General features: G+C 38.3%; 1 protein-coding gene across 2 annotated transcripts in view; it reads left to right on the top strand.

Annotated features, from left to right (window-relative positions):
• The window catches only part of EPAS1 (endothelial PAS domain protein 1), a 114,368-nt gene extending 99,422 nt beyond the window's left edge, over positions 1 to 14,946 (top strand). For both annotated transcript variants that reach the window (XM_040550879.1, XM_040550881.1), the window contains 10 exons: positions 189 to 295; positions 5,476 to 5,623; positions 6,384 to 6,592; positions 6,917 to 7,104; positions 8,020 to 8,130; positions 9,323 to 9,807; positions 10,889 to 11,012; positions 11,103 to 11,220; positions 11,750 to 11,938; positions 12,648 to 14,946. In XM_040550879.1, coding sequence (XP_040406813.1) covers positions 189 to 295; positions 5,476 to 5,623; positions 6,384 to 6,592; positions 6,917 to 7,104; positions 8,020 to 8,130; positions 9,323 to 9,807; positions 10,889 to 11,012; positions 11,103 to 11,220; positions 11,750 to 11,938; positions 12,648 to 12,799 — 1,831 coding nt within the window. In that variant the 3' untranslated portion in view covers positions 12,800 to 14,946. The remainder of the gene's footprint in view (positions 1 to 188; positions 296 to 5,475; positions 5,624 to 6,383; positions 6,593 to 6,916; positions 7,105 to 8,019; positions 8,131 to 9,322; positions 9,808 to 10,888; positions 11,013 to 11,102; positions 11,221 to 11,749; positions 11,939 to 12,647) is intronic.
• The last annotated feature ends 449 nt before the right edge of the window (positions 14,947 to 15,395 follow it).

Genomic DNA, 15,395 nt, shown 5'->3' with positions numbered 1-15,395 from the left:
ACAACCTATTCTGAACATGGAAATGTTTAAGAATGTGATTGGAAATTCTCTACAGCTCCTAATGAGTTTGGAAGTTCAGGACTTCTCACATTGTGGTTTTAATTCTTTTAGTTTAAGGACTAGGACTGAGAGCTGTGAAGTGCTGTCAGGTGATAGGAGGTTTAAATGTTTGTTTTTTCTTAACCTAGAATAACAGAACTGATTGGATACCACCCAGAGGAGCTGCTGGGCCGTTCAGCGTACGAGTTCTACCATGCCTTGGACTCAGAGAATATGACCAAGAGTCATCAGAACTGTAAGTCACGTTCTTATTTTTTTTTGTCACAGTTTGCACATAAAGCGCAGCTTGCAGATACCTCAATAAATAGTTAAAATATAAGTGCAGCTTGTGTGTGAGGATGGGTATTTCTGTGTGTGTATTCTCTGAGGAAAGAATTTACACTTTGCAAGCAAGCTTACATGTTACCATGTTTGTCTCCCTGAAAACTGCTGTTGCTCTTTCCACAGGGATTTTTTGCCATACTTCAAAATAAATTTGGATTATAGCTAAAAGAGGATCTTTCTCTAAGGGATAATACATAGATCAGCTGAAAATTTGAAAAGATGGGTTAGGCAATACTAGCTTGGTTTTACCATGCTAGTGATAATGAAGTGCATGAGTGCATTTACTGGTATTAGTGTACCGTTGGGCTCAGCAATAAGGACAGCTGTAAAGGGCAAAAGGAAGAGCTTAATACAGCGTATTTTTGAATGTCTTTCTTCTGCTACCAAATAAAAACTACCTTCCCCACCCAAAACAGGTGTGCAAGAAGATTTTCTAAAAGGGATAGTCATTGTACGGATAACATATACTTCTAGGAACAGTTTCTTCTTGTTATTCTTATGCCTTTGTAAAGTGCCACTCTTAGCTGTTCTTAATATAAAATACCTGAATCATTTTGGGAACAGGGATCAGAGCCAAGCTCTGTTCCCTCTATTCAACAAGCCACACAATTACACTTTCTCTCCTTCACATAAAGTGTCTTAAAATTATTCAATTCAAGTCTTCGGTCTCTGTCCTTAAAAGTGGCACTTATGCTGGAGACAGCATGGTGCCCAGTGTACACACAATGCTTCCCACCTCTGGCTGTTACAACCACTGAACTGGTAGTGCATGGGAGAGTACTCAGCAAAAAGTCACTAAAACTGCTGCTGCTATTTTTATAAAAACAAGGCAGAGCTGCTACACTGGAGCACACGAGGTTTAAAAAAAAAAAAAAAAAAAGGAAAGAAAACATAAAACCAACAACAACAGAAACCACATGTAGTTAACTATGATCAAGGTCTCTGTGGCTCAGGAAAGTCCATGACTTAGATCATGTCTGTGGGGAATTACCCACCAAATATACTTACAGAGAAAGTATTTCTGTACATCTCAGAGAAAAGTAGCAGTAAAGACTAGCTGTCTGACCTTAGGGGGAAAAGGGAATATGTGTTAGGTGTAATGGCAAGGATTCAGGATAGCTTTGAGTTGAAATGTTATTTGAAAGAATGTTTGGCAGTGATTAAAGTTGTGTGCTGTAGAACAGTGTTGTTATGAATCATTCTGTTTCCAGAACTGCTTTAAAAAAAAAAGAAACACAACACCATCCTTACAGAGGGATGTCTGGGAATATATCTTTTAAAATTGTTTCTTTGAAAATGTGTTCATGGTTTTAACAGTGAAAAGGAATTAGTGATATTCATAGATAAGATGTGCATAGCCTACGCTGAGCTATCAAGAGTCATCCTGTGAGAAATCAGTTATGCTGTACAGTTGGTTTTGAATTGTTGAGTTTCATTTCTAAGAATGGGATAATGTGTTACACTTCTAAGAATGGGATAATGCCAGAGAAGGAATGAAATGAGAATTGGCAATCTCTTTGGTAGCAGGAGAGAGAGCCCATGTTGGTTTATCCCTATTTAATTAATTAGATAGGACCATTGAATCAAGACTAGTCCATGTAAAGATTTCTGGAGAGCTTCTGCTAACCATATTAACCAGGCATTGATGGAGGCTTCTCCTCCCTGTAGCAATTGGATTCATCTCATGGAGGGCACAAGTTTACACCTAGATTATCTTTGTGCCTATAGAAAAGGCCATGTCCTACAGATAGTTGCTGTTGGGCATGGACTGGTTGAGATGCTGGATGAAGTCAAAGGAAGGCGCAGAGGGGTGAGTTAACTAGCAAAAGTGCTCAAAGCACAGTGCACTACACAGATAGTAAATATTTAGGATTGAACTCTTCCATAGTGTCTATGATACTGTACAGGATCAACATGGATGATCTCTACTGTTGGAAGCACTGGACCACACTCCATGCTGTGATTAACCAATAAATGTTGTTGCCCACAACAGAATCGTCAGGTTACGTCGTCAGAAAATTTGACCCTTTTAGTCCTTCTAAGATAAATGCTTCCTCTATCTTCTGGGACAGTCAGGGTTCTTAGTGACTCACAGAATGACCACAAAGGCAAAGTGACAGCAAGCTGTGCCTTCAGCAAGCACATAAGCCCTCGGAGTAGGAAACCCCTAGATTTCTTAATGTGTGCCATTATTACTGAGATGTTGTCTAGTGCACAGGGTAACCAAGCAGGCACATAGCTTATAGAGAAGTTACTGGTTCTTCCTGGCCATGTTCATTTACACATGGAAGTATGCAACTCGTAGCTTACATAAGGAGACACAAGGCAGAATGCAGAACCAAATATGGTATTTGTGTTCAGTACTCCTGTATTTATTAAACTAGCATTTTTATTAGAAATATTTTATATAGAGTATATATTCATACAACAATATAGGCATCAATTCTGATAGTGCCAACTGTTTAGTATTGTCAAGATACATAGGAGATAGGAGTCTGAAGATTGAAGAGAGAGGGAGAGAAACCTCAAATGAGTCTGTGAGATAGAAGCAGAACTCTTTCCCTTCTTTCCAATTTAGTGGAAAATCATGCTCTGTGCAGTTTTACTGTGATTTTTGTTTACAGTGCCAAACTTTTTCAAAAGCAACCTTGCATTCAAGCAAGGCACAATAGTCTGTGTTCTTAGTTGGAAGTATAGTTGCATATAGAATATGAAAGTCTTAATTAGTCATCATCAAAAGGAAGATTAGAAAGCATTTGGCAGCAGTTAGCATACTCAGTTTTTCACACGTTATGCAAGCAAGGTGAAAATCTCTGTTTTGTTACATAAATCTACACAAATGATTGACTGTAGAGCTATATTTTCCATTCAGGGATTAATAGTCAATAAACACTTCTAGTAGGGTTTGGTCGTGTTGCCATTAAAGGCAATTGGAATTTTGCTGTTGACTTCGTTGGGGAGCTGATGTCACCATCTGGGGCATGTCATTTGGTAGTACAAGCAGAAGTTCAATAAGCCTTCCAAGTGAATCATATTTCTTAAACATTTCTCAGAAATTTAAAAACAAACAAAAAAACACCTTTATATTCAATTAAATTCATCCCTGCCTCCCCCCTTCTCTTCCCCAAGATAAGGTATCTCATGTGAGCGTGTTTCATTGAGATGTTACTAATTCTGTAAAGATACAGGCATGTATGTATATAAGTATATAAATGTATATGAAAGAGAGAGAGAGAGAGAGAGAAAGAGAAAGAAAGAAAGAGAAATTCACTCCAAAGCCAGAACCTTTAATGCAGCATTGATAACAAAGTCAGCAGTTACAAGTGTATTAGTAATTTATGAGATTACCCCAAGGAGGGATTCTGCTGTACTTTATTATATCAGAACATGACATGCTTTGAATAATATTAATAAAAAAGATTAAAGCAGTAAAAAGCTTCTTTGTAATGTAGCAGGCGCTTACACTGTGACTCTTATTGATGAGCTGATGATTAGAAAGCAGTGTAATTATGTTTCACAAGCAGAGCAGAACAGTTCAGTCACTAAAACACTTTGAAATGAAAGGCTTTTGATTTTGTTCCACCAGAAGTATTTAATCAATAAAGGTAATGTTCTACTTTGTCTAAGTAAATTAAATAAAGGATTATTAGATACTCCTAGGAAGAAAACAAACAAACAAACTTCAGAGATAGAAAGATAAACACAGTAACAATTATCTGCAAAACAGTTGTGTTTCACAGGCCTGCATTGTACATTTGTGTGGTGGCAATGTTGGAGAGACTGACAATAAATAGTTTCTGTTAATGGCCACATTCACAAGGAATTTTTCTGTACAAAGACTGCAGAATCAAGTTCCAGCCTTCCTGAGCCAATTTGCTTTATTTTTAGGGCATTAGTTTGATGGTGTACTGTCTTAGTGCATAAAAGCTGTTTAGAAGGAAAGATTGCCAAAGTGTTCAAAGGTTTTGTTGTGCCAGTTCCCATTTTGCCACTTGGTGCGACTATGCCTGCTTACAAATACAACCTCTTGTTTGTACTGCCTGCATACTCTAATGCTCAGCCCTAATTTTACCACTTTCAATCAGCAATATTTTTCCCAGATTGATGACTATAAATTGCATGACAATATCCCTTGCTTTTAGGAAAGGGTTTGCACCTGGCAGCACATCATAAAACTACATGTCTCAGAAGTCCAGAGCTCCATACTGAAATCTCATTCTCCCCAAGTATTACAAAATACCTGGGGGATCCTTCACCTTTCAGACATCTACATGAACCTTTAAACCCAAATTGTACTGTCATCAGTTTAGTGCTTGAGAAACACAGGCCAGTGTAAAAAACACACAAACTTCTTGTCTGCTACTTTCAAGCTATTACAGAGGACCAAAACAGCTCAAACAGCCAGAGAAAACAGTTCAACTTTATTTTCTGTACTAGGCAAAAGAATCCCATTTATCTTTCTTACTGTTGATGCCTTTTAAAGTGATATTACTTCTTCAGTCACCTAAGACCACTGTTGTCCTAATGACATCTTCACTTTCTTTGTGTTATCTCCAGCTCCTTACTCTAAGGCATAGAAAAGAGATTGGTATGGAATGCAATCGTGACAGTTACTTTCTGTGGAGATTGCTTTTAAATCATCTGATTCATGGGAATATCCATCACCTAAATAAGGAAACTATTGAATAGTTTCCTAAATAAATTTACTTTCCCACAGATCAGTTCAGGAACTTAAATTGAGAGCAATTGTACTAGAAAAGGGACTTTCAAGAAATATGCAGTGGGGTTTATTTGTGGAGCAGTAAGGATCTTATATTAAAATCAAAAAAATTCCACGCCCTGATCTGAATACCCAGTCCATCCAAAGAACTCAAATGCCAGGCATCTTGAGTGGGAACCTCAGCTTAACAGCCCCTTTTATACCAAAAACGGCTGAATTTTCCAGAAATTAAGCATCCTTGCTTACAGTTGTTTTTGTGCAGTTTTGTGTAATGAAAACTCAGAAACAGGTTTATTTAAATTAGTGTTACATATAGTGCATTCTTACTCGTGCTGCAACGTTATTTATGCCTCTCTGCTCTCATTTTTCAGTGTGCACAAAAGGTCAAGTGGTGACTGGCCAGTACCGTATGCTTGCCAAGCATGGTGGATACGTATGGCTGGAGACTCAAGGGACTGTCATTTACAACACACGCAACCTACAGCCTCAGTGTATCATCTGTGTCAACTATGTGCTGAGGTAAGTTGCGCAGAACAACAAAAAAAAACCACACTTAAATCCACGTGCTGGAAGAAGTGCATTAATCAGAGGTATTTTGAATGGTCTATTTATCCAATGCTGCTATGCTTAAATCAGTTTAGTCATGTTTGTTCAATCTTGTTTACTGATGTTAGACATTCATGAAGAATATGGCATGACCATGCCCATACAAGCTGTTGAAATACACTATAGTCTCTCTTCCATCTACAGAGCAACTGCTCTGCTAGTGGACCAGAGCATAAAGCTTGCACTAAAGATTTTGTTGTGTGACACAATGACTAAATATGTTTTATTTTTCTAGTACTGTGACAGAGAGATAAAATTCAGTAGTAATTGTAACTTGGGTTGCTAGGAAAAGCCATTTTCCTCCTCAAAAATCAGGACCACAGAATAGTCTTTGTCTGACAAAACCCAAGTATTTTTGGCCCTGGATGAGGCCAAAATAGGAAATACTTATTTGAGTCTGGGTCATTATAGCCTTGACTACATCCCTTGAAAAAACAGAGCAACAAAGCCCCGAGTATTCCCACAGAAGTCCTGACCACACTCTCTGCGTCATCTGAGATTGTGGTGCTCAGCAACGCTGGAACCGTGCCTCGCCTGTCAAGAGCCTGGCATTCCACCGAGAGCCACCAAAACGCTCTTACAGCTGATCTTTAGAGAGTCTGTAATACCTGTGTTACCACATCTTTTTCCTTTAGAGAGCAAAATGCCTTAAACCTTTTTTTTTTCTTGCTAGTGAAATAGAGAAGAACGATATAGTGTTCTCTATGGACCAAACGGAATCACTTTTCAAGCCTCACCTGCTCACGACGAACACGGCCTTCAAGAACGGGATCCATGGGACAGAGAAGAGCGATTTCTTGTTTACTAAGCTAAAGGAAGAACCAGAGGAACTTGCGCAGCTGGCACCAACACCTGGAGATGCCATTATTTCCCTGGATTTGGGTTAGTATTTGTGCAAATAATTTTTGTGTAACAAAGAACCATGTATGAACCTACATTTAAGAACTTAATAGACAAGTTCTGTTTGCTGTGTATAAATTAGGAGTAACAGTCATAAGAGCCCGTGTGCTCATATCAGTGGAAAATTTCTGTGAATGAGAGCAGAATCAGGCTTTCTTGCTGACTAAGTAAGATACGGTAAGTCTTTGCCAACTTATTGTTATGGCAACTAGGAGCAGGGTTCACTTTTAATGAATAGCTGTAGTTATATCATAACAGGGCACATGAGCTAAAGGCATCCATTAATACTGTTATAACTCTTCCCAGGAACACAGAACTTTGAGGAAGCCCCTGCCTTTACCAGCACTGTTTTGACACCAAATAAACCCTGGCCAGTGGAAGTGAAAAGCCATGCTGCTCAAGGTGAAACAGTGACGATACCATCCTTTACCATGCCTCAGATTGCACCCGGCAGCAGTACTCCAAGCGCAAGCAGCAACAGTAGCTGTTCCACGGTAAGAAAAGCTTTAAAAAAAATGTGAAAGTGGTGTTTTTTGTGTAGGTCCCATCAATATATGCAGGTGATATTTTCATATTAGCAGTCCTGTCTCAATGCTTGTAACCAGACCCAGCATAACTATATTCCTACTGTACTGTGTATATCTTGAGCATCGATAGCAAAAATATCAAATGGGAACTATATCATGCCTTTGTATTGTAATCCTCATTTTGTCCCAGCTCACTCAGTAATTATGATAGTCTATAAACCAACTGGCAGATGAACTTGCTACCACCATTCACGGAGTTAGCCTTAAATGAAATGCCAGTGTAAAATGGTCTAGCCACTAGCACAATCTCCCTTAGATCAATCCTCTTTCTGTTTGTTCACTAGAAGCTACAGTCTTCATCCAGAAAATTTATCCAACACAGGCTCCAGAGAAAATTTACCCAACAGAGCAGCTCCATGCAGTTCACCACTGAAAGAATGAATGTGCTTTCAGGGCATTGCCCTCAAGAGCTGGAGCCACTCTTAGCCCGATCTTTACTAGATAATGTCCAGTTTTAATAACATCATTGAGGTGGTGCAAAGCATTTCCTTTCTTGACAAAATAATTTATTAGTGTACATATCATGTTACTGGTCTGAGTTTCCAAAATACCTTTAAACTAACAAGACAACTAGGTTCCTGTATTGGGTGCCTCTGTTAATTGGTATGTCTCTCAAATTTTGTAGCGACAAGTAATCTTGTGTTGGAGAAAAGGATGTGATAGAAGTGCAGTTTTAGGTTTTGAGGACACTATATATGCAATCTTGCTATTTTCTCTTCATAGAGAAGATCTGTTTACTGACTAGCACAGTATAAGCTGCATGATGCTAAGGCAGCACTGCGGTTGTCTTGCTGCTTATAGCAAATTCTTATTTCTGTGCAGCCAAGCAGCCCAGGAGATTACTACGGTTCTGTGGATGAAGATCTGAAGATTGAGGTGATTGAAAAACTCTTTGCCATGGACACAGAATCAAAAAATCAGTGCAACTCCCAGGTAAGGAACTAATATCTCTTCCAAATCCATGAAAATCAGTCCTATGCTAGCAGGTAGTAGAGATGCATGCTGTATGTGCAGATAACAGTGACATAACATGCAAATTGCATTTGCACACATACACCAAAACTTTGATGCACAACACTAACACAAGCATACACTTTCAAAAGCTGAGGTGTACATTTCTATCCCTAACTGCATGAAGTAAGTGCCTTAGGGTATCACTGTCGTGGCCCTGCTAAGAAAGAAGCAGCAGAGAGCTTCGGAACTTGGAAGCTTCTGTAGACTGGATAAGAAATACAAGCAGCAGCATATTTTTTTAATCTGGCCTGATGAACAGCAAGTAAACATCCTTTCTAGGACAAAATATAAATAAATTAATTCCTGCAAAACCTCAAAATGAGAAATGTTTGAGTTAACCCTAAGAGGCAGCAAAGATCCACACAGCCACTTGCTCTTTCCCCCCCAGTGGGATGGGGAAGAGAACTGGAAGGGTAAAAGTGTGAAAATTCATGGGTTGAGATAAAGACAGCTTAATAGACAAAAGCAAAAGCTGCACGTGCAAGCAAAGCAAAAATAAGGAATTCATTCACTACTTCCTATTGGCAGGCAAATGTTCAGCCATTTCCAGGCAAGCACAGCTCCATCATGTGTAATGGTTTCTTGGGAAGACAAGCACCATAACTCTGAATGTCTCCCTACCCCTCCTTCTTTCCCCCAGCTTTTATTGCTGAGCACAGTGTCGTGTGGTATGGAATATCCCTGTGGTCAGTTGGGGGCAGATGTCCTGGCTGTGTCCCCTCACAACTTCTTGTGCAACCCCAGCCTCCTCGTTGGGGGGTTTTGCAGGGAGAGAAACAGAGAAAGCCTTCATTCTCTAAGCACTACTCAGCAATAGCTAAAACAATGGTGTATCAACACTGTTTTGGTCACAGGTCCAAAACATAACACTATATGAGCTACTAGGAAGAAAATTAACTCTGTCCAAGCCAAGATGAGTACAACATTTATGCCATTTGCAGAAATAAGACATTTCTATAAATAGGAGCAGGTGAGTTTCATTTATATAAATTTGTGACTTTTATACAGTGACTTTTTAGCTTTACAATCTCCCTAGTAGTGTTTCCCATCACACCACCGCAACTGTTATTAACTTCTAGGTTCATTATGAACTTATTTCATTTTTGTGCAGACTGACTTCAATGAACTGGACCTTGAAACCTTGGCTCCTTACATTCCTATGGATGGAGAAGATTTCCAGCTCAGCCCGATATGCCAAGAAGAACGTCCTCTCTCTGAAAGCGCACAAAATACCCAGCAGAGTCTAAGTAGCATGAGTACTATCTTCCAACCCCTTGCTTCTGCTTCACAGAATCAGTTCCTCCCAGAGAAATACTGCCCACAGCTATCAAATAAAAACATTAACCCTGGTCATGGGTCACTGTCATCTGTGTTCTTCAACAATATGAGTAGGTCATCGCTGCCACCGTACCACGACCAAGCCAGCACTCCCCTGTCTTCGATGGGAGGAAGACCAAACACCCAATGGCCACCTGATCCCCCATTAGAATATGTTCCAGCTAAGTGGAGACTCATGGATAAATACTCAGGAACCCTATCAAGTTCACCCTCAGGGCCCCCAGTACATTCTCCCGGCATGCCCATATATAAAAAAAGGTAAGAGCTTTTGTGTTATAATTGTATTTTACTCGGGAAATATCTGGGGGAGGGAGGCTGGGTCATAATCTTGAAAAATTCTTTTCCTCAGTTCAGCTGAAATAACTTGTTTTGATAGGCATCAGATTGCAATTCTGGGGAAATTAGTGTGGTCCTCTCCCAGTGGCAGTCAGTCTAGTAGAAGCACAAGTGGGCTATCTTTTTGTTGCTTGTAAAGATGTGTGACTGTGTTTCTAGGTGGTCAGGTAAAAATTACCCAAAGTAATTTTGCCAAGCCTGCTTTACTTTATGCAGTTTAGAAAAGTTCTGAAAAGGCTTACTGGTAAGTTGGGACACATGCCTACTTTCTGATTTTGCACGTATTTTTTGCACAACAGAAAACAAAGGAGAGGCAGGGATGACAGTACACCTATTGCTGGCATATATAAGTACTACAACTAAAATTTAAAATAATTTTTTTTTTTTTTTCCTCTCCAGCTCTTCCTCATCTCTGTTACTTTCTGGTACACACAGTTTGTGTGTGTGTAGCTCAGAAGTCACAGTCCTGGCAGTTTCCTATCATTCTGTCTGTAGCTCTTGGGTAGCATGCAGAGTGTGGGTTTTCAAAGCTTGTCATGCTGAAACAGTCAGGAAGTGCATAAAATAGGCACAGTCCTTTTAAAATAAAGAGCTGTGCAGTTTACCTGCAGTTTGCTTTCAGGACTTTTCTTGTTGCCGGCAGAAATACCAGCATCTGAACATACACTTGGAAAGAGAGGGTTTGTCCCCAAACAGCAACTTGTGTGTTACTATGCAAAGCAAAGGTATAGGCATGGCTCTCAAAATCCTAAACTTAAAAAAAAAATCTCAAGCTTCTTTTCCATGGTATTTTTATGCCTGTCTGGAGATTTCTAGAGGCTGTTTATGCTAATCTTTCATTAGTCTTTGATCCCAAAAGTCGAGTGTTTCCAAAGCTTGTAGGATGACTGACAAAAGGAAACAAAAACACGTGATGTCCAGCGTCATGCGTCAAAGGCAGCTTAAACGGAAGAACGTCGTTTAGATTTGCCTCCCTGCTCACCCAAAGATCCTTTCTCAACAGGCCACTGGATGCTTTTGGGCAACGAGGCATAGATATAAACCCAGCAAGAATTGCTCTGTCTAATAGTTTGAAACTGAAGCGACAACTGGATTATGAAGAACAAGCATTGCAACAACTGAGTGGGGTAATTATAAGAAAATGCATCCCCTTCAAAACTTTGAACATACCAAGATCATCAGTGTGATCATATGTTTTTCTTTTCTCCAAATTGTAGGGAGATCCATGTGTCACTAACCCATCTCACTTAATGTGGAAGAGAATGAAATTTCTCAAAGGGGAAAATTGTTCCTTGGTTTCAGAAAAGAAGTCTCTCAGCACAAGTGTTCTTACTGGTAAGAGAAAAGAAATTGACTTTGCAAAGTTAAGTGTTGAAACAAAATGTTAAGAAAATTTGAATAGAAATAAAAACTCTTTCAAAAGGTGATGTTAATAAGCACTGTCAAAAAATCAGTAAACTAAAATTAGAGATCAGTTTGTATCACTAAGAGCTAAACAATTTATGGTACAGTCAATAGCTACCAAGCAGATTGATTCCTATAGGTTCATGCCCTTGCTTTGGAGGCAATAGGGATCAATTTAATGGAGGTGGGTTTACCTAATGCTGATGTAATGTGCAGACACCTCAGAGATAGAACTGATACTTCCTCTCTGCAATATTGTACTTCATTATTTGACTGTGTCTTGAGTACAGTACTACTCCCAGAGATAGCACTGGTTTTGGACATGCTTTGCTACAATATATAGGTATGCCTACACCGTGTGATCATCATGCTGATGATCACTTTGCTTTGAATTAGTATTAGCTACTCTAATTATTACAGTAGCTTAATTTAACTTTTGTTTTCCTTCTATGTAAATTAGATGAGTTTGTCTGTAACTCAAGAGGTCTGAGCCAACCAATGAATCAACTGCAACAGCAGCAACAGCAGCAGCAACAACAACCCACCTGTGGCAGTCCTGGTGAGAATTTGAAAGCAGGAGCATTTCCCCCTCAGTTTTACAGTTCCCATTATCAGGACTATCCTGTCCAGCCAACTCATAAAGTATCAGGTAAGAGATGTCAAATACAGCAATTGGAAAACATCATTTAGTTCTGGTGCTGATTACATGAAGTAAAAACTATAACAACAACAAAAAAGAGAATGATAAACTGAGAACCAAAATTTTGTTTCCCTAAATGCAAAGTTAATTGTTTAGTATGAAATGTTAATGTTTACATTTGTGATATATGAGGGAAAAATTATTTTTGCTCTTCATTTCAATTGAACTTAATGCCTTTGTGCCTTGGTGGTCTAGCCATCCTCTTATGTATTCTTGCCTTGTGATGGAATTGATTAAACTATACTAAACTGCAGTGCAGCATTGATGCCTGAATTAGGTTCCAGTCTAACATATGCCTTCTACAAATGACAATCACTAATGAAAGGGGGTATATGTAGAAGGAGTGCAGGCGTCAGTTTAGAAACTTTTGTTTACTATAGCTTTCCTCATTTGCACCAGTATCATTTTCCTCAGAACAATCTAAATTGGGGATAGAGGTGGAAAACTTCATGCTTGTAAGCCGTTACGGCAGAGAGGCATAGGTTTGCTCTAAAAACTGTAACTGTTGGTGTTCTGAGGCACATTGACATAAGTAGAAAATGAAATTATAACTGGTATAAACAGAAGGGGGAGGAGAGGAAAGAAATTCTCTTTCTCTCTCTCTCTCTCATTCTCTGTCTCTGGTCTCAGTGCCATGACTCACTTTACTCTGTTTCAGGTGTGACAAGTCGTCTGCTGGGACCCTCCTTTGAACCATATTTGTTGCCTGAGTTGACAAGATATGACTGTGAGGTTAATGTCCCTGTTTTGGGCAGTTCCACGCTTCTGCAGGGCAGTGAACTGCTCAGAGCCCTGGACCAGGCAACCTGAGCAATCCTGCAATATTCCTTGGCCTATACTGTTCAAAACAGCTTCAGTTTTTAAATATATTTTTGCAAGTAGACAATTTCTAATACCAATACACTTTTACAGGATTTTACTTAGATATTGAACCTGTCCACGTTACCAAATAGTGGCCTTTTGAAGTTACTCACTTTATTATTCGTATTGAAGAAATACATCTACTGTATTTTCTCTATTGCAATTAATGTGTTGTTTACAGAGTTTGATTACCCTCCCCTTATCTCATTAGATGTAATTTATACTCAGATTTTCTTCAATTTTCATGCTATTAAAAAGCTGTGGTATAAATGCCTCATCTTGTGATACTTTGGCTGCAGTACTGCAAAGATTTATTTTTATTGCCAAAGATGAATGAAACAAATTTGATCTCCAACCACAGTTTTTGTTGATCTGCCAAATTGATATCCTTTGAGTCTTTCTGTTTTCCAGCATTTATTGTATTGTAACTTTAATAACTTTTGGGAAAGCATACTAAAGAAAAAATTCCCAGCCTTCTGACCCCCTCCCCTTCCCTTCAATTTATACACTTTGTTGAAAGAAATGTGAATGGTGAACTACAATGTTTGTGGGTATCTGTGAAGGTTGCACGTTGTAAGCTTTTTTTTCCTCAGAAGCAAGCCACATTTTCAGCTGACTTAACCTGGCTTAGCTCTACAGACAAAGGAGTCCTACAGATTTACCCCAGTGGAGGATTTTTGTTTGTGTTGAGATTTCTTGTTTTGTGCTTTGGTGTTCTCTTTATTTTTACACAAAACAGATTTTTTTATTATTATTATAATATCTTTCTTGGTCAGTTGTTAATCATCTCTTGGTACTTTTGCTGTATTTAGGACACAACAACTATAAGAGCTGTTTCTGCTAGAACTAGTACTATTTCTTAGGATGTTGCTGACAGTTCAGGAATCTCACCAATGGCCAGTGCTAACATCTCTGAATAATGCTAGCCTTTTTCATGTTATATGCTAGCTAGCAATATAATTTCAATATTGAATCATTAAAACTAAAAGTAGTATTTCCCAGTATATTAGGCTAACTCAGTTATAAGTAGACAAAAAGAATTAAGGATTGTGTAGTGAGATGAATTACTGGCAGACAGGTCTCTCTCATTTTAATTTACCTTATATTAATCAAGATCTGAAATGTCATTAAATTCAGCCAGACATTTTCAGAGCTTCTTTTCAACTATCATTTATTGTCATGCACATATTTTAAAAAGTAAGGCTTTGAATGCTTTCAAAGGCTAATGTTGAAGGTTGAAATTACAGTGTACTTAAACAGCAAAAATATTAAACTAATAAAAGGCAGGTGAGCAGTTCTGACTCTGAAATGCATACAAACCAGGATAATGTATTGGAATATGTCCATCTTGTTTCCTCCACTGGTATAAATCATTGTAGCTTTGCTGAAAAAAATGGAACAGTGCAATGTACAACAGGTAAAAAATCTGGCCCAGAAACTTAGAACAAAGATAGGCTTCAGTGGAACTGGAAGTCTAAAAATAATGTGTTTTATAAATTTGCTTTCTATCATGCACTGACGCTTGCAGAGAGGGAGCCTTGGGTTCATTGAGCACTTCGGAGATCGCTGTGTTAAGTGAGTCTTAATCATACACACTGTGCACTCTTAGAAAAGCAGATCTTTTGTTGTTATTATTATTGGTACATAACATTAAAAAAAAAAAAGATAGCCCCTATTGCAGCTAGATTTTTCAAGAGTTTATTACCAAAAATAAGCTACTCCTAAAGTGATCTTATTTCTATGTGGAAAAAAACATATTTTAAGCATCAAAATGTAATGAAAATTGACAAGCCAGATTTGACAAACCTTCAGTGGCAAGGACTTAAAGGCTTCAAGGATTAAAGACACTTGAATACTGCTCTTTTCTGTTTCTTATTTGTGTAGTTTCAGCATTAAAAATGTTATACCCTAACAGTTTACTAAAACACTCTGAAAAATATTCCATGTCTTAATATTAATCATACTTTTTATCATAATTATTTCATAATCTATATTGCTGAATTCTTATTGACAATATTATAACTGTATGGGAACTTTAACTTGATAAGGAAATGTATTTTGACACTGATACCTTATTAAAGTATACTGATCCTAAATTCTTTGTGACTCATTTGCTATGAATTTGTCATTTGTTGTATCATTGTAAAACAAAAGTATTTATTAAATTATTTATAGAAAATAAAGGTTTGCATTGATCTTTAAAGAATGAAAGAACAATCTAAGGTTGCCCATATTTGAGACCTGAGAAGTAAGCTGACAAGGGCCGGTACTGTCCAGCTCTTTTTAGTTTGCCCAGCTTTCCTCATACGGAGTAAAAATACCCTGTAGACCACACTTCCAGAACTTTTCTTATTACTTGTACTTCTGCTTCAATTTCAAAAGTGTATGTCCACCTAGGAGCTGAAGGTACCTGTCATAATGCTACTGTGAAAAACAGCAATAATAATAATTTGTCAAAACAAGTACTTGCCTAGAGCCGTGGTCTGGGATTTCAGGGGCTGAATTGCTGCAGCATCCCACTTCAGTTTTTGTGGCCATCGTATTC

The sequence above is a fragment of the Cygnus olor genome, chromosome 3 (assembly GCF_009769625.2).
Source record: "Cygnus olor isolate bCygOlo1 chromosome 3, bCygOlo1.pri.v2, whole genome shotgun sequence".
Taxonomy (NCBI): Eukaryota; Metazoa; Chordata; class Aves; order Anseriformes; family Anatidae; genus Cygnus; species Cygnus olor.
Note: the sequence above shows the minus strand (reverse complement) of the source record. Positions and strands in the feature narration are given on the sequence as shown.